General features: G+C 42.1%; 1 protein-coding gene across 2 annotated transcripts in view; it reads right to left on the bottom strand.

The window, feature by feature from the left end:
- Positions 1-19,072, bottom strand: part of pde4ba (phosphodiesterase 4B, cAMP-specific a) — a 223,520-nt gene that overhangs the window by 168,885 nt on the left and 35,563 nt on the right. For both annotated transcript variants that reach the window (XM_070554256.1, XM_070554257.1), the window contains one exon: positions 1,679-1,917. In XM_070554256.1, the coding sequence (XP_070410357.1) occupies positions 1,679-1,917 (239 nt within the window). The remainder of the gene's footprint in view (positions 1-1,678; positions 1,918-19,072) is intronic.

Below are 19,072 nucleotides of genomic sequence, written 5' to 3'. Positions count from 1 at the left end.
AACAATCAGGTGTTGCCAAATTATTTAACACGCAATCGTTCATGTCGGTTCATTTCCTTTGATGTTTTCTGTCTTTTATTTGCGCCTGATGCGTTTCGCTGCATGCTGTGGAGCGGGGCGCTGCGCGCATCACCTTGTCATCCGACGCACTGATCACTGATACGGCCGCCAAGCAGCGAGCACTCCGCTGTTTTTGCGGTCGGTAGATCTTTTAGAACTGCAGTTCAAAGGTAACTCATAAGGTGAATATATTTGAACCCAGGTAGCAGTTTTTCTTTAGGATTGAGAGGAGATGCAGGAAGATAATAAACAGGCAGGACAGAAAAATAGTCAAATAAAAACAAGTTAGTTTTTGTACCTGGTGGTTGCAACAAACAAACACCATTGAAGGTAATCAGAAGTGAGGAACAGAAAATGAAATAATTATTTTAATGTTTAGAGCAGCAGGAACTCTGAGAGGCTGCAGGCGCATCAGTGAGTTTGCGGCCGCTGCGCAGGGGGAGGGGGGGAGGGCTGAAGCAGAAACTACCATTGTTAAAAGAAATGTGTTTAACTTTGAAAATGTGGGCGCAATATTAACTGTCAAAAACTCCAGCGAACCATTAGTTCATTTTGCTCAAATAGAAATAGAGGCCTGCCTCTAATACTGGCCCTCCTTCCAATAAAGGCCCGGAGCTTGATGAGCTTCAGTCAAATACAGGCCCGTGCCTGTATTAGAGGATTTACTGTATGTTTTTGCCATTTACAGTAGATGCATTTAGATAAGAAAGACAGGAGTTTTCCTTTTCTGTACTTCATGTCGAGAGCAAACCTAACAATAACACATTTGGTGCTTGTACATCCTTATTTGAATTTTGTAGTTGATTTAACTTTATGTGCTATTTTCGATTTGTGTGTTTTTGTTTTTCCTTCATGAGACATTAAAATCATGGTAAAAATACAATACACACATTTGATAACAGAGCTAATTACCACAGATCAGAAACACTTTTAACAAGCTAAAATCAAATCAAGCTCAATTTAATCAAGACTTGCTCAGTATCTGTACACACACACACACACACACACACACACACACACACACACACACACACACACACACACACACACACACACACACACACACACACACACACACACACACACACACACACACCTGCATAACATCAACATCGGCCACTTGCTGTTTGTGTTGCCTAAAATTGCACATTGTGTGTGTGCATGCGTGTGAATACATGGTGTCTGGCGGCTTGGAGCATGAATAATGAAACAAGGCAGTGTCAGTTTTGACAGGGTGAATGCAACCTGAACGTTAAATAATGAAGTGAGGATGACACACCGCAGCCCTGCTAAACCATGTCAGGCATGAGATTCATCCACAGCTTTCAGTACCTCTAATGTGTTAATAGTCAAACTTTAATAAAAGCGTGGTCATTTTGTTGTGTAATGCTGCATGCACCATCTTTTTTGACAAATATTTGCAGCTTATTGTGCTGCTTTATTGGTATGATATGATGTGTGTGCTGCCATGATGTGATGCATGCTCGTTAGGGGGCTTGCACAGCTTCTGTGTCACATGACACAAGGAAAAGCACTGGAAGCTGCAGATTTCAGCCATCATAACTCACATGTTGGTGTAGTGAACACAGTAAAGAAAACAAGTAAACACTCCACACACCTGTCTGGATCCACAGGTGTGATGTCTATCCTTGGAGGGGCCCCAAATGGGAGGGATGTCGGCCGGGCCATGCTCTCGATGTCTGGTGTTCGTGACCTTTCCCCCTGACGCCATGATAAAGGGGGTAGCTGCAGGTTGCCAGAGAAACGACGCCTGCCCCTGCGCAGGTCGACTCCAAGAGTGCATGAAGGAGACGTGAAAGATTCACTAATGCAGCAGTCTGGAGGTTCTTTGCTGTCCTGAGAAAATAAAGGATGGAGAAGAAGGCTGTGTCAAGACGAATGGGGCGTTTTCCTATCCCAATACTCATTGTGACCACTAGGTGGAGGTATAAGCTTGTTCCTGACTATAATAAACCTTGTGAAGAACAAAATCTATTCAATAAATCTTCATTCTAAAATCAAGACACTATTTCTCATCTTAGTTGCTCCAACATTTAATTTAGATTCCTCTTGCAAAATGTCCTTTTAGACAAATACAAACAATAATTTGAGTAAAGATGTTAGTGAATGAATTCCATTGACGTTTTCCTACTTTAGATGCAACTTCCAGTCAGATTTACTTCCGCTGCATTCACAAGTTATTTTCAATCCCTAACCTGAACTGCCCGTAGCAAACGAATTACAGAGCATAACCAGTGTTTCATCATTAGGGCCAAATTCGTTTTTCTTATTTTGCGTCTCAGGCAAAAACGAACAATTTGACGATTTGCAAATAAGAGAGAGCATGAAATAAGCATGCTTCTAACTGAAGGCAGAAATTCAGTCTTCAAACAAGACGCCGCGTTGTTTAGTCATCTGGCACCAATATCAATGACTCAGTAATTCATTACTGTTGATAATGACCACAAATCTTTTAAATAAGAGTAAATCATTCATTTAATTGCTCTGAGGATTTGTTAGAAGCATAAAAAAGCTAATTAAAAGGCAACCTGCAGCACCCCAGCATGTGTTCTGCACCAATCAGAGGAATGCTGGGAAATCACCTGCATCTGGAACATAAACAGGACTTCACACAGTGACATTTTTCTAAAAATTTATCCCCTAAAGCAGACAAATTAAAGGTTATTTTGTTATTCTCAGAGTTAAAGCTGATGACTAACAGCCATGCCATGAGACTCCCAAATCACCTCCCACTGGACACCCTGAGGATACAACCGTAAACCTGAATCAGGTCAGACGGATGCTCAGTCTAAGCAAAAAGTTTAATATTGCATTAAATGTAGCCTACAGCTCTGAAAAGAACCATAGATTTAGACGGACCAAATTATATCTCAACCAGTATTTATTGTGTTTTTCTTTCATGGTGTGGACCAGCTTTTATAAAACCAGGGAAACTCAACAGTTTTCACAGCTAGTCTGATTTTCCTTGTCCGATACGTTTCTATTTTGTTATCTGGCAGAGATATGATACTATTTACTTATACATGAACGTTGGTAGTTTACACATAGAAGAGAAATATTGCCTAAAAAACAAACTAAGCTGTAATGATCTGCTGCTGCTTAGATTAGCTAAGTATACACACAGGCATATTTGATAATCTATTATATTAAATCTCAAAAGCTTTCAAACATTTTCTAGCCCGGTGAACTAGACCAAATTCTTGCTTTGTAAAGTTTGGTCTTGGAACCTCCACAGCCCCTAGCTAGAGCCCTGCACGGGCCTAAAATCTGAGCCCGTGTCCGGCCCGGCCCGAGGGGGTGGAGCCCCAGCCGACCCGGCCCGAAAAGGTTTTCAGGATTCTCTGGCCCGACCCGAGCCCGACTTTTTTTTAACCAACTAAATGAAAACAAAGTGCGTCAATCCTGACCAATGTGTTAAAAGACGTGCAGGATCCGATCAATTTGTTTTTCCCTCATTTACCGTCACGGAGATAACGGCGCACTGAGGGTAATACCAAGCAAACCTCAGAACACTTGCAAAATCTTTCTTGCAGCTTGGAATATTAGACAGGAAGATGCACAGAGGCAGATTGATGTATGAAGATGACGGGTCTCTAAAAAGTCTAAAATAGATGAAAATCTGACCATTTCTGGACGCTAAAGCATTTATCACCACATGGTTTTTATTATACAAAGGTAAAGGTTAAAGAAAGTTGCATTAAATTTTAACTTTATCTTTTAGAAAACATGTTATTGTGTTACTGTGGACCTCTGCAATGATCAATACACTTGATAGTTAAACTTTATTGATCCTAATGGAAAATGAATGTCTGGCAGCTCCTCCAGCAGTTGTAGAATATTTAAAATCCTGATGGATGCAGAAATGAAGAATTTGCTGATTTTTACGTCCTACATTTGATTGAGGAGACACGTACCACCACTGTTTTTATTCCATCATGGTGTTATAGGGTGGTTAATCTAGCGATGAGCTTTGGAAAAGTATTGCGTGAATGTAAAGTAACACAAAAAAGATGTTTCAGTTAGATCAGAGGTGTAACACTCAATTTCACACTTGGCCGAAATGAGAAACAGGAACGAAGTTGTGGGCCATACTCAATATTTATTGAAAAAGTGACGGCAAATGTGCACATTTTCCTTTATCAACAGATACTGTTGAACTTTCTCATTTGGAAACAGCTTTTTTTTTTTTGCAGTAACACTGAGTGTGGAATAACCAAATTACACACGAGCAAATCGATTTTAAATAAAGCACACATCAGTGGTATTTGTCACTTATTCATTCTCAAATTATTTTTAGTCCTTAAATTGTGTATATTTTAATATTTTGAATCTTTTAAGTTTTAAGGCATGTTTTCAATCTATAGTTCAAACTTTGCAAGGCAAGAATTTGGTCTAATTCACTAGGCTATTCTATCAGTGGCTAATACAGGATAAAGGGGTAGAAGACTATTTTCATGTTCAGCCTGCATGTGAAACTCCAAGAGACCCATCATATTTAAAAAATAACAAGTAAAAACTGCTTCTCAGGGAACGTTGCTTTCAAACACTTCTCTGATGCTCCAATATTATTTTTATTTGAGGTAAAGGGTGGTTGAGGAACACAGATGAGGGCCAAGGAGACAAAGGCTGAGGGGACTGAGCTGGAAACAACTCAAGGACAAAAGACGGAGACGGGAAACAACAAGCAGTTTATGGCTGACAGACGCCAGGATGATCAAAAGAAAGAACCCATTTGAAAGGAATAAACAGGACAAACAGATATTAAAGAAAAATTCTTGCATTTGATTGTGACAAACTCAGAATGTAAATAAAACTGCATATGTTTAATTAGTTTTCAGATACTTTCAGAAATCTGCTTTTCAGTTGAATAACAATAAAAACTAGTCTTTCTGCCCTCTTTCCTAAAAGGAAAAAGAACAGACCTATGTTTTAGAATAGAACACATTAAGAGACGAGGTGAGATGAAATTCAAAGCAGTAAAAACTGATTTGTGATACTGAAACAGGCTCCACCACATCTCTTCCTCTTTCTCTTCAAGTATGAACCGAAACAAAAATATGTCAAATAAAAAGTGGAGAGATGCTTTCTGAGGCTGAGGAGGATTTACCTGCAGAGTTTAACCTCTCAGCTACACCAGTTGTTGAAATCATCAATCATACCTGAATCATCATCTTTTACAGGAAGTTACGGCAGCTTAAAAATGGTAAATGGCCTTTATTTGTATAGTCTTCTTGGCTTCTACAACTCCCCAAGGCGTTTCACAACACAATCAGCCATCCCTCCATGCACACACACATTCACACACTGGTGAGACTACCAAATACTGGCACCACCCAGTCCCTTTGATCACCACCAGCAGGCAAATTGGTTTAAGTGTCTTGCCCAAAGACACAACAGCAGCTTCTGTGGTGGGATTTACTTGTCAACCTGCTCTGCTTCCCTTGAATACCATATGCCAGAAATTAGCTCAACAAATCAATGAATCATTTCCAGTTTCCCTCAAAGAAAGTACAGAATTTTATTTTTCCTTCCAACAAAGCTTTTGGCAGCAGGCAGTTTGAGCGGCTGAATGATGCATAACGCCGGGGACACACTGGCCGCCAAAGCGCCGCGAAGCGCCGGGAGGCGAAGCGCTCACGAAATTCGGCCGCTGCTCCTCAGTTCAGACCAGACGCTTCTTTCTCCGGTCTGGTCGAGGCGCGCCTCGTAGTTTTTCTTTTAACCACTTAGTGTCCTCCATTTCCTCTCTGCCTTTTCTCTGCTCTTTTCCTCTACACCCCCTCCCCCTTGCTGTTTGTGTGTGTTGTTTCACGCGTGTGTGAACCTATAGAGCTCCGGACGTCACGTGACTCTCAGAGAGTAGACGCCAGTTGGCAGGCAACAAATGTAAACAAAATGAACGGGATCGGCTTGGATTTTACTTCGTCGGAGTTTACTTCACACTTTAAAACCGAAGAAATCGTTTTATATACAGGTGATCCCTCGTTTATTGCAGTAGATGCATTCCAGACCTGGCCACGATAGGTGAAAATCTGCGAAGTAGGGACACCATATTTACAGTATTTATTTATCAGGTACGTATTCAGTATTCAGACTTTTAAAACCCTCCCTTTACATAGTACTGTATTTTTACTTGCTTTTTTATAGTTTTATTACAAAAAGTGCATTTTATGATGAAATTGATGAAAAAAAAAACAGGAATTTCTTGATATTTCGCATAGAAAAATACTGTGAATCGGTGAAAAATTTCCGCGAATCGGTGAATATCCCTTGAATAAGGCTCCAAAGAAAAAATCTGCGAAGTCGTGAATCCGCGATAAATGAACCGCGAAGTAGCGAGGGATCACTGTAGTCAGACATTAAATAGACTAAACATCTCCGACCCTTACCGTGCCCCTGGGATACTTTTTAAAAACGCCAGAAGCTGTTGGAGCGGACTTCTTACCGGACCTGGCCGGGGAACCCCTTGGGATTCCCCCGGAGGAGCTGGCCCAAGTGGCTGGGGAGAGGGAAGTCTGGGCCTCTCGACGCTATTGCCCCCGCAACCCAACTCCAGATAAGTGGATGAAAATGGATGGATGGATGGATGGACAAATAACATAGATTTACTGGTAAGTAGTTTAAATAGAGTGCAGTGCTGTTTGAATGTATAAACTGAACGCCAAGAGAAATCACTAGTTTGATTTTTTTCCGTGAAAAAAATAAATATGTCAGGCAGGAGCGTCTCAGGATCTGTCTGAGATCTGTCTCGGTGAGACAGATAATAGCAATCCAAAGTGCTATTTATGTGTGATCTGACAATTGATCAACCATTGCTTAAAAATGAAATACAGCTTACCCGGTTAATTGCTGTGATCATAAAACACGTAAACGGCAGCACGCAGAACTCACGAGGCAACGTTTTACGTGATGTTTACTTGTTGCTATGAGTAATAAGACAGAAAAAGCCACGCCAAAATAAGTTTAGGAAGCCCACTAAGAATCGTAATAAAAGCATTTAAAAAACACCATACACAGTTGAGGAAACGTTGGTTTAAGTACCTGATATGAAGTGGTTGCTGCATAAGCGAAAACCTTTACTCTCGGGGTCCCACAGTTTCATTTTAGCCCGGTCACTAGTGCGTTTTATTACAATGATCCAACGTTTGCGGCGCTCCGGATCTTGGGAAATCCTGTAGATGGCTCATTCCTTATGTCGTACGCGTCTGTTCTGCATCCTGGGGCACAACAGGAATCTACCATATTTGCCGTTTGATTGAGTTTTCTGACAATAACAAATAGTCCAGCTGCGGGCTTCTGCCTGCCAATATGGCACCTTTTCGATTTGAACTGTTGCATGCCGGGAGAAGTGACGTCAACTCCCGGAGCTCTATAGTGTGAACCAGTTGTTAATAGCTGGCCTACGACTTTCTGTGCCTCTGTCCTGTTTGCTCCGGTTGAAAGACACCCAAAACCACACCCACTTCATGTGGTCTCACACACACACACACACATGTTCGCTGTGTGTGTGTGTGTGTGTGTGTTCGTGTGGTTTTTATGCGGCGTCTGTTTACGAACACATTTGACTATCGCGGAATTGGATTTTGAAATGCTTTATTTTGTTAAATTTACCGGCCTGCCTCTTATGTCTAGGTTTGACTTCCTGCCAGAATTGACGCGATTCACCCGCGGCTCGTGAAAAAAATAGAGCAGACGCCGAAACGATCGCTGCGCAGTGCTTCGGCGGCCCATGTGGTGTATAGAATAGGAAAACAAGGGCGCCGAATGAAGGCAGTCCCCGTTTCGCGGCGCTTCAGCGGCCGGTGTGTCCCCTGCGTAAGACAGAGGAGCGTGTGAAAGGGGTCTGAACCATCAACGTAACAACCAGTTTTTAATAAACAACAGGGATGCATCGAAAATTCGGCCACTGACATTTTTCAGCCAAAAATAACCCAAAACACCAAAATGCCGGAAACAACACGGCAAAAACAGGCCATCAGGTGAACCCAGTTGAACCCTGTTTTCGGTTCATTACTCATGTGACAACTTGTTCTTTACTTTATAAAAATCGTAGATTCATACTGATATTAAAAGCAACATTTTTCTTCTTTAAGAAGCACTTTTTACTTTCGGTTTCACATCTACCAGGCTTTTTTTTCTTTTACCTTCCCACTACATCTGTGACTATTAGCAGTGTTTTTGCCATCCTTTCTACACCTATTCATTACATCTTTCAAAATAAAAATTACAAAATTGTTCACAGATGAGACAAAAAAAACACGATAGACCAAGGTGTATTCTTTAAAGTGGGAGTCAAGGCATGGGTGTGGACCTTTTTTCATCCACACTTCCTGTTAGGAAAAAAAAGGAAAATGCTTCTGAAAGAGGCATCTCCTGGCGGACCAAGAGGGCGGCGCTAAGGCAGTGGTAAACAGCACCCCCCTCAACCCCCATGCGGGTCCTGTCGGAGTGTGGCAAGGTGGAGAAATGAGGGCCTGGGCACACTAACCAGTCAGCCAGAGGGATATCCCTTTGGCTGACTGGTTAGCACACATGACTCTCACCAGAGAGTCTGGGGATCAAATCCCACCCAGACCCAGTGTACTCTCACGTGCACGCAAGCACACACTCACGGTAGACTTACCGCTCAGAAGAGCAGACACAGATTCTGCAGCATTCTAGAGAATTTTCTATTAACCGTTATCATTAGATGAAAAGGGGGAAGAAGGCGTTTTTTTTTTCCCCAAGGAGGCAAGTGACTCAGAGCGCCAGCGTGTCATATCGGCAGGTGAGTGGCTGAGCCAAGTGGAGGTGTGGCTGCCTCAGCTGGAGACCAGTGCAGTGCAGTTACGTAGTAATTTGCTAAGAATGTCACATTTTTCAGCTTAGCCATCAACCACAGCTGGTTCTACATACATGTGGAGCAGAGTTTTAACCTGAAGATGGAGAGATAATTATGGTTTTGGGCTGAAATATTAAATTTAAGTAAATTGCACTAAACCTCCACACTAATGATTACACATGTGTACAGCACCATTAGACACTCATCTATACAGGTTATCAGCAAAAAAAGTATATTCAGGCGTTACTTGCTCGTTGTGTCAACTCAACAGCTGAGAGACTGTGAGCATTCGCCGCACTTTGATTCCTTCTATGAATCAAAACATTAGCAGGAGACATTGGCTGCTGGATTGTGCAGAAAAAAAAGATGTTCTGCTAAATAATAAAGCAACAAGGTAATGTACATTAAAGGAGAGAATTAGACAGACTAATGAGTACTCTACTTTTACATACATATGTATTCAGTAAATGTATGTTCTGTATTATTGGGATAAAAATGACATGTGTTTTGTTTTCAGATTTGCAGTCATCAATCTAAACTAGCCTGACATTTCCCTTTTCTCTTACTTCCCCTCTTCACCAAAAGGAAAGTAAACATTTTCCTCTAATTACAGCCATAAAAACATTTACCACCAGTCATCTTTTGTCTTGTCAGGCTGTGGCCATAATGCTTCACAGGACACCTTTGGCATCTTTTCCATTTCTCCCTCACCCACAAACTCTCTGATCCCTCTGTGCTGCTGCCCTTTTGACACCAAAGCAACAAAACAGTGGGGAAGAGATGAGGAGATGAGCTCAGAAAGCAACACCTGCTTCACCTCAGATAAAGCAGAGGAGATGCAGTGCATGAGACAGGGGAAAGAGGGACAGCTGATTGATGACAGGAGGCAAAGAGGAAAAGCAGAGAGCAGAGCGAGAGAACAGGAACAGAAGGGACGAGGGTGAGAGAGCGAGTTGAAGAGACGTAAGGATGGATGGCAGTGATGAGATCTATCTAAAGGTTGGACTCTAGACAAACAAGCATGTGATTTTATTTTTTAGTAACACAAAACAAGCGCCCACCTGAAAATTCAGGGGGAAAAAACATACATGCATTTTGGACATTTGTAAGAATTAATTTTTGTTTCTATTCAAAACTGATGTACTATAATATTGTCAACTTTATAATAATGCAAATGCAAATAAAAGAAAATCTGTAATGGTTCAGCAAAACATAAAACAGGATCATCATCTTATCCATGTTATGGAAGGAGGTGATGGTCCTTGAACAAAAAGGCCTTTTCAAGATTATCGTCTTCATTTGTTTCAATTTCTAGTGATGAAATATTCCACTGAAGCTCAGCGGAGGAACAGGATATTAATAAAACCGTTTGGTGAATTATTGGGCCTCCTTTCTTTCATCATCATCTTTATTGCTGTGAAGCAGCATGATTTCTTCCTCTCTGGCAAGAAACTAAATAAATTGCCTACCTTCCCTCTACACAGCAAAATGCATGACATGTGAAAAATGTAAAATGTTCGAAGAACGAGCAAAAAATAAATAAAAAAATACATGCTGAGCCAGATTTACAGGAGGACATTTACAAAATATATAAAGACATGGACAGTATGAGACAGAACGCATGCAGAGAAATGTTTATTTACTGAATAAAACCATCATTTTTATCCGAATTTAAAAAGAGCGAACACATTTCCTATAAATATCTCCTTTATTCCCCCCCAAAACAATCTCTTTTTTTGTAGTTTTGTGTAAACGTTGACAGGTGAATGTTTTCTAACCCTTATTTTACCAGGTAAAATGTTTGAGAACACAATCTCAAAAATGACCTGTCTGAGCAACACAATCTATAAAAATCACATTTGAGCAGATACACAGAAACTGAGGACATAGAATAACAGAAAATAAAAGGAAGATGTGCAAAATTTAAAGCCAGCATCTCACTGAGATATGTTAGAGATGGATTTGAGATGAAAGAGAATTTCCCAGATAGTTCACATGGGGCATTTGTGCAAACGTTCTAGCTAGCACTAGTTTAGTCATTGTCTTAATTTGGTTTCAATTAGCTCCTTATTGTCCACAGTTTGGGTGCAAGTGCCTCCCAAAGTTTTCTGATTTATTTCACTTTTGACTCACTAACTAGCTTAAGAGTGCTTGAGAAGAAAGAACTTTGGTCTTGAAAATTTCCACAAAGCAAGGCCCTGTGACTTACGGGAGAAAATCAAGAAAACTTGCAGATGTTTGGAGACATTTAGAAAACTCCTCATGAATACTGATTGTCACAGCTCAGTGAGATTCTGGCCTAAAATAGCAACAAATCACTTTGACCAAAATTTGTGTGGATTTCTGCCAAAACACTTAATTTAGTTAAGCCTCCATTTGGAATTGCAAGGCATCTACATTAGTTGGACCAAGTTTGTCTTCTGGAATGGCAGCTTGTGAAGAAAACATCTGAAGAATTACATGTGATACTAAATTAAAGGTGAAATGGGTTCACACCAATTTCTTGCAAAAATCTGTTTATAGAGCATCTCAGAAATGGAATACGTTAATATCAGAGGGCCTTGCGTTCTTTACAACATTAAAGTTTTAATAGAATATTAGTTCTGCCTGAATGTTGTATTTATTGAGGGTTAAGAACCTCTAATGGGGTTCTGTCTGAAATGGAAACAAAGAATTAGTTTGGATATATGAAGCCATGTATGTAATGTTGTGTTGATTTTGTATATTTTGTGAATTAGACCCCAGGAAGATAACAACTTTGGTGGAAACTGTCCATCCATCCATCCATACATCCATCCATCTATTTTCAGCCACTCATCTGGAGTCAGGTTGCGAGGGCAACAGCCTAAGATGAGAGGCCCAGACTTCCCTCTCCCCAGCCACTTGGGCCAGCTCATCTGGGGGAATCCTAAAGCATTCCCTGGCCAGCTGTGAGACATAGTCCCTCCAACATGTCCTGGGTCTTCCTTTAGAACTTCTCCCAGCTGGACATGCCAGGAAAGCCTCACCAGGGAGGCATCCATGAAGCATCCTGACTAGATGCCTGAGCCACCTCAACTGGCTCCTCTAAATGTGGAGGAGTGCCGGGTCTACTCCAAGCCCTTCCCAGATGACCAAGCTTCTCACCACATCTGGGAGAGCCCAGCCACCCAGAGGAGAAAACTCATTTTGGCCGCTTGTATTTACAATCTGATTCTTTCGGTCACTACCCAAAGCTCATGACAAGATGCGGTGAGGGTAGGAATGTAAAATGACCGGTAAATCGAAAGCTTCGCCTTCTGGCACAGCTCTCTCTTCACCACAACCAATGATGATTGGTACGACCGCATCACTGACACAGACGCAGCACCAATCAACCTATCAATCTCACGTTCCATCTTTCCCTCACTCGTGAACAAGACTCCAAGATACTAAAACTCCTCCAAATGGGGCAGAACCTCATTCTTGACCCGGAGAAGGCATTCTACCCTTTTCTGAATCAAGACCATGGTCTCGGATTTAGAGAAGCTGATTCTCATCCCAGCTGGTTCACACTCAGCTGCAAACCACTCCAGTGAGAGCCAGAGATCATGTTCTGATGAAACCAACAGGACCACATCATCTGCAAAAAGCAGAGACCTGATCCTTAGGCCACAAAAACATATCCCCTACACACCTTGGCTGCGCCTAGAAATCCTGTCCATAAAAAATATGAACAGAATCGGTGACAAAGGGCAGAGTCCAGCTCTCACCAAAAACGAGCTCGACTTACTGCCGGCAATGTGGATCAAGCTCTGGCACAGGTCATACATGAACCTAACAGGCGGTATCAGAGGGCCTGGTACCCCATACTCACGGAGTATCCCGCAAAGGGCCTCCCGAGGGATGCAGTCAATGTATTCTGCACAAAACACATGTAGATTGGTTGGACGAACTCCCACACACCCTTCAGGACCCCCCTAAGGGTATAGAGCTGGTCCAGTGTTCTACAGCCAGGATGAAAACTACATTGCTCCTCCTGAATCTGAGGTTCAACAATCTGTTGGACCCTTCTCACCAGAACCCCTGGAAACACTTCCAGAGAGGCTCAGGAGTGTGAACCCTGTAGTTGGAACACATCCTGCGGCCCCCCTTTTTAAAATAGGGGGACCACCACCCAGTCTTCCAGTCCAGTGGAACTGCCCCCGATGTCCACGCGATATTGCAGAGCCGTGTCAGCCAACAAAGCCCTACGACATCCAGAGCCTTGAGGAACTCCGGGCGGATCTCATCCACCCCCAGGACCTTGCCACCGAGGAGTTTTTTTTTTACCACCCCAGTGACCTCACTACCAGAGACTGTAGAGCTCATACCAAAGTCCCCGGACTCTGCTTCCTAACCCCAGCTTTCCACGGGAGCCGTCAGCAGCACGTTACTGCAGCAGCATGTCATAGCTGCTGATAGGAACCGCTGTGGTCAACAGAACCTTTTCCACTGGAGCCGTCAGCAGCGCGAGTCGGCCGCGTCTCAGGAACAGCATGTCGCAGCCTTTACGCGCCGGTTCTATTTTCTACACGCGACGCCTCTGAAACGGGTCAAGTTTGACATTTTTGGGGAAGGAAAGACAGGAAATGGAGAGAAGCTACCGAGATTTTCAGAATAAAGAACGTACTGCCTTCCGGTTGCTTTACTTTTAAAAAAGTTACTAACTGTGCGGTCCCGTGAGAAGTTATCTCCTAGCTAGCGGCCTCCTTTGTTTTTCAGGTCCGTGTTGGCGATTATAAAACGGACAGAACATAAAACACAAACCATGTTGTAATTTTCTCCTGCTTGTTGTTGTGTTTACTGACAAAGTCGCTCGTGTGACTTCGTGCTCTGTCGGTGACAGCTGCTCCCCTGCTGCTTCGCGTCTCGTGGGAAGGGCCAAGCAGCAGCTTACGCGAGCAAGACGTGCTGCTGCAGTAACGTGCTGCTGGCGGCTCCCGTGGAAACCCGGGGTTACTGGAAAACGTGTCGGTGGGCTTGAGGAGGTCTTCAAAGTATTCCTCTCACCGATCCACATTGTCCCAAGTAGAGGTCAGCAGCACACCGTCCCCACCCGTCCTCACTATAAACAAAGCTGGTAGCACACTGCTTTCCCCTCCTGAGGCACCAGATAGTGGACCAGAATCTCCTCAAAGCCATACAGATTTGGTGGAAACTAATGGGGATCCAAAATAAACAAACTTTTTTAATGAAGTGATCATCTTTTATAAAAATACTTTAGTATGAAGAAGAATTAGATGATGAATAATAAAAATCTGCAGAGAAAAACTGTTCTTAATTGCTACAAAAAAAAAAGGACTTCTTACTGCAAATTTATGAACAGGTTCTCCATTAAAGAGCTCATATTCAACAAAGAAGTTCCTCAGGGTCATTTGTTTGAGAAATTCTGTGCCTTCGAGGATTAATGTAGCTATAAAGTGAAGTAAAATAAAACAAATATGACAGAGTCCAGACGGCAACAGGGGGGGGATGTCTGCATTAATCAGGCAGGTCAGGGAACAGCATTCATCACTTTTACAGCTGCTGGAAAAGTTAAACGAGGCTAGGACAAATCTCTTAAGATGAATAAAAGTTATTTTACTATCCATTTCCTTTCAGTACTTAAATAACCCAAGGATATAACACAACCTACGTATTTAACAAAAACCACAGGTTTTCCTTGAAGGTCATTTTTAAGTAGGGATATTAATTATCGGCCAATTTATACATTAAAAGGTAATACTGGAAAAATATTGGTATGGGTTTTCAGCTTTTTACATACCACACACATATCATACATCAACCGCTTAGCTACTTCTCTCTCTCAAAATGTCAAAATATGACAGAGGTAAAGGTCTTTGAGGTACCTGGTGAGGTAAAGTTTTGAGATATTTTCGTGCATTTGGCACAAGATGTAAAGTAGAAATTTGCCCTATAGTTAACGTACGCTGTCCTCACAGCATGTAGCTATGTGTAGCTAGCCAGCTAACAAGTGATACAAAAAATGATCTTTACTTTTCTTTTCCTATCTGAAGATCTTTATGAATGATTATCACCATGGCTGCAATACACAGTAAAAGAAAAAAATAATTACTAATACACACATCTTAGCGTAAAGCTTAAGGACAATGAGCTTCAGCTGCTGCTTGAGACTAAATAAATATGGCGCTCTTCCTATAACTAACTTTAATTGAACTAGCTGTCATTTTGCACAGAGAATGTTTAAAATTTAGGCATTAATGATAGGAAATATGTGATGTTAGTTACCTAAAATGTTTAGTTTTTCTTTTTAATGAGAGGGGGGGACAGCATATGTCAATATCGGGAATTAAGAGTCAGACCATATCGGTATATCAGGTATCGGTGTTCAGGTAAAAATGAAAACCGATATCGAACATCCCTGATTTTAAGTATATTTATGAAGTATTTAACTTAACTAGTTTTTATTTATTTATAAAAATTAGACATAGTGACTAAACCACCTGTGCAGGAAGACATTAGGAATGACAAGGTGTGAGCTCTTAATGCTGGGAAATACAGTGACAGACAAAATCTATGTGGTCACAGTTCACATAATCCCAAGAGTTACGGTTGCCATGGAAACCAGCATCCCTCCTCCTAGCCAGACACAAAAGACAAAGAGGGGTGAACATTTTCACATTCAAACCAGAGAAATAGTTAAAATAGAGGTAATTATAAGAGATGAGTGGATGAGAACAAGTTGCAGCACAGAGCGAGAACAAAGAGAATGTGGTAAACTACTGCTATTGCTGCTGCTGGTAAAATGCAAGCTTTGAAGATTTCTAATTGGGGAATGAACAGCTGTTCAGTTTGACCCAAAGTCCATTCAAATACAAGCTCAACAGCCGGGCGGGAGAGAGCAAGAAAGCTGTCAAATAATAGAGAAAGGGATTCAGGCTGTAAAGAACTTTTTTAATGACAGGAAGACACAAAATGTAAGACTGAGGAGTAGAGTAAGATAATAAAGATCCATCCCAAAGCCTCAAATCCTGCTGTTTGGCACCATGAAGCAGCAGCCATAACAAATACTTTTATCAAGTAGCACTCATGTGAAGCCATTGTCTCAGTCTCACTTGCTTTCATTTGAGGCTTTAAAAGGATGCCAAAGGTTACCGTGTGTGTTGCATTGTGCTACTTTTGAGCTCTGGTAGAAACACACTTGGATAAATATGGAGTCAAAAATGATAGTAGCAAAGGAACTGATACAAACATCTAAAATTAGTTTCTTCTCTAGGGGTGGTGGAGCTCCGCTTTAGATGAGAACCACAGATGACCAAAAGAATGAGATCGTGAATACGAGCAGCTGAAATGAGTTTTCTCCGTGGCCCGGATGAGAAGGTTTGCACATTTGTTTTTAGATCTTCTGCTGTTTGTATTGAAGTCAAAAGGTCAACTTGAACTTTAAAGTGTAGAAAAGAAAAACAGTTAGTATGTTTATGCACCTGCCTGCAGCCCAGGATCAAAAACTGCAGTTTGAATGGAAATCAATGGGACATTTTTGTCCTCTAAGTTCACAAGAGCATAGTGTTTTATTTTTTCATTGTTTCCTTGATCTTCTTTAAAATTCACTATTGATTTTCAAAATTTGTCAAGAGAGAGGTTTTGCAACAAAACTGTTTTATGTGTAAAAGTAGGTGTTGCTGTGTTTGGTGTTCGTGTTCGTAAACTACAAAAGGAAAGGAGGGATGAGGTCAGAAAAATGAGTGCTTGCAGAGCTTTGTCACAAATGGATGGAGCTTTCTAGTTTCCTCACTTCAAACAGAGAAGCATCAGGCTAGCAGGAGCCGGTCACATCTGGATTCATCCAGCAGAATTTCTAGAGTTAGCAGGTGATGCTCCCAAAGCTTGCTGCTTCTGCCTCCCAGATGTCACCTCACGGTCAGTCGTGTGTTGACAGAACCTGCAGGAACATTGTTCTCTAGATTCATTAACTTCTCTGGGTTCACGATCTAAATGATGAATGACTCACTCTTGTAAAGCACCTTTTAGAGTCAGAGGACTCCAAAGAGCTTTACCATGTAGCCACAACTGGCGCACTGACAGAGTTGAGGCTGTCGAGCACAGGCACCTCCGATCCCTCCGACCACCAGCAGCAGGCAAAGTGAGTTAAATGTCTTGCCCAAGGACACAACAGCAGCATTCTCTGCCAGAATCCGGGATCAAACCTGCAACTTTCCAATTACCGGACAACCCGCTCAACCTGTTGAGCTACTGCTGCCCTGAACTTTACATTTACATTCATCTTGCAGTTCTTTTATTTTCAGGGGCACATTTATGTTTTCACCATGACTGATCATTCTCTGTTTTTCCTGTTTATGTGGAGAGTCGGGCTGTAACCATTCAGGTGTGCAGGCTGCAGGAGTGTGCTGGGTCTGTCCCCTGCCAGGATTAAAGCCTCATATGTGCTTAAAATAACTTCTTAAAAGAAACTGATAGTAAACAAAGCCGTGAGGTCACATGTAGATGTGAGCTTTGCTGCATTAGTCTTATTTTGAAAATTGCCGGACGTTTACACTGAAACTTTATGCGATTTCCTGTCTAGCCCTATGTTTACTGCAGGAATTGTGTTACGACCCCAACCTGGTCTAGGATCCAGGGAGGTCTAACACAGAAACATGAGAATAAAAATAAAATTATCTGACACAAAGTCACAACCAAAGAAGAAGTTTTATTAACAAAAAGCGTCCCTAAGGGAGAAAACCTGGTTAATAAACGAAGGGGAGTTTAACTTATGCTGCAGAGAACAAAAGATGAGGACTTAAGTAACTTAAAGAGCAATAACATGAGAACTAAAACTCACTGGTTCCAAAAAGGAAACCGGGAACAATAGACGCTTGCCCGGGGGCCTTACCAAAAAGTCCACTGGTGAACTAACTCACCCACACAACGACAGCTGTTAAGAGCAAGAGGAAAATGAATATCGACCTGAAGGTTTTCCCAAGCAGGTGGAAATTAACCATCCAGGGGCAACTATAAGTTCCCAAAAGTTCTCAAACACAAGGCTCTCTCTTTAATCCTCTCCTCTCCAGTCCTCTCAATCCGTCCTTCTCCGTCCTCTCTGTGTCTCAATCTCTCTCTGTCTCAATCCATCTCTCTTTCCCTCTCTCCTCCGTCTCTCCGGTGCAGCGTTGATTTTATCCGCTCCAGCTGGGAGATTACTGATGGGAATCAGCTGTGTGAGTGAGGCCGGGCGCTCTCCGTGGTGCTGAACATGGTGCTGCAACGAAGCGGAGTAGAAGCCGGGCGCTGGGGAACTCAGGGCTTGTGACAAATTGATGCGGCACAGAAGTGGCTCGTGGCAAAAATAGAACCCGATCCCATCTTTAGTGACAGTGGTCAGCCATAAAAAGCGCTGGGGGAAATCCTGCCCTTTATGCGCTAATTCTTCTTGCAAAACTGGCAGAAATCACCCGAAGACATGGTAATTGCCACGTGAGTGAATGAATTAAACTTAAGCGAGTTGTTGTTTTCCAGGCGCACATGGTATATGTCATTTGTGTTGTTACTGTGATTGGCTAAAGGCAAAATACGGTAGCCAATGCCAGCCAGGCACTAGCTTGCATGTGCTCCAATCAGCTGAAAATATTCTACCAGATAGCCCTCCAACTTTCAGATGGTTTCTGCTGCAGAGATTTCAGATCGAAATGTGTAGACTCGCCACAGCTACACAGAGATCTGGCAGCTGCCAGATTACATTTTATTTACACCTTAATCTAACTGCTGAAATGCCTCCTCAGCCTTCATTAGTGTCTACAGGAGCAGTTCATCACTAAATCCAAAACATCAGCTGTGTTCACATTTTGAAACATGCCGGAAGCAGACTCCAGCTCCACTCCACTCCACTCCCCTCCACTGCTCCCTCCGACAGAAGGGACCAGCCCGGATACTCTGAAATTGCAAGAGCAATATTCAGGCTACAGAGGGCAATGGAGTTTCAAGTAAAAATTCATTAACCCTTTATAGGGTCGTTTCAGCACATGGTTCAAGAAAATTATTTAAAAATAGGAGAAAGTTGCCTAGTTTCCCTTTAAACACTCATTGCAAAAACATAATTTCTATCACACACCAAGTAATAGTACAACAGAATTCTAGCTGGGGTGGAAGGATGGATGGATGGATCATCTTCTGGGAGTAACTTGGGAGTAAGGCCATTGGATCTTCTAGACA

The sequence above is a fragment of the Nothobranchius furzeri genome, chromosome 8 (genome assembly GCF_043380555.1).
Source record: "Nothobranchius furzeri strain GRZ-AD chromosome 8, NfurGRZ-RIMD1, whole genome shotgun sequence".
Classification (NCBI taxonomy): Eukaryota; Metazoa; Chordata; class Actinopteri; order Cyprinodontiformes; family Nothobranchiidae; genus Nothobranchius; species Nothobranchius furzeri.
Note: the sequence above shows the minus strand (reverse complement) of the source record. Positions and strands in the feature narration are given on the sequence as shown.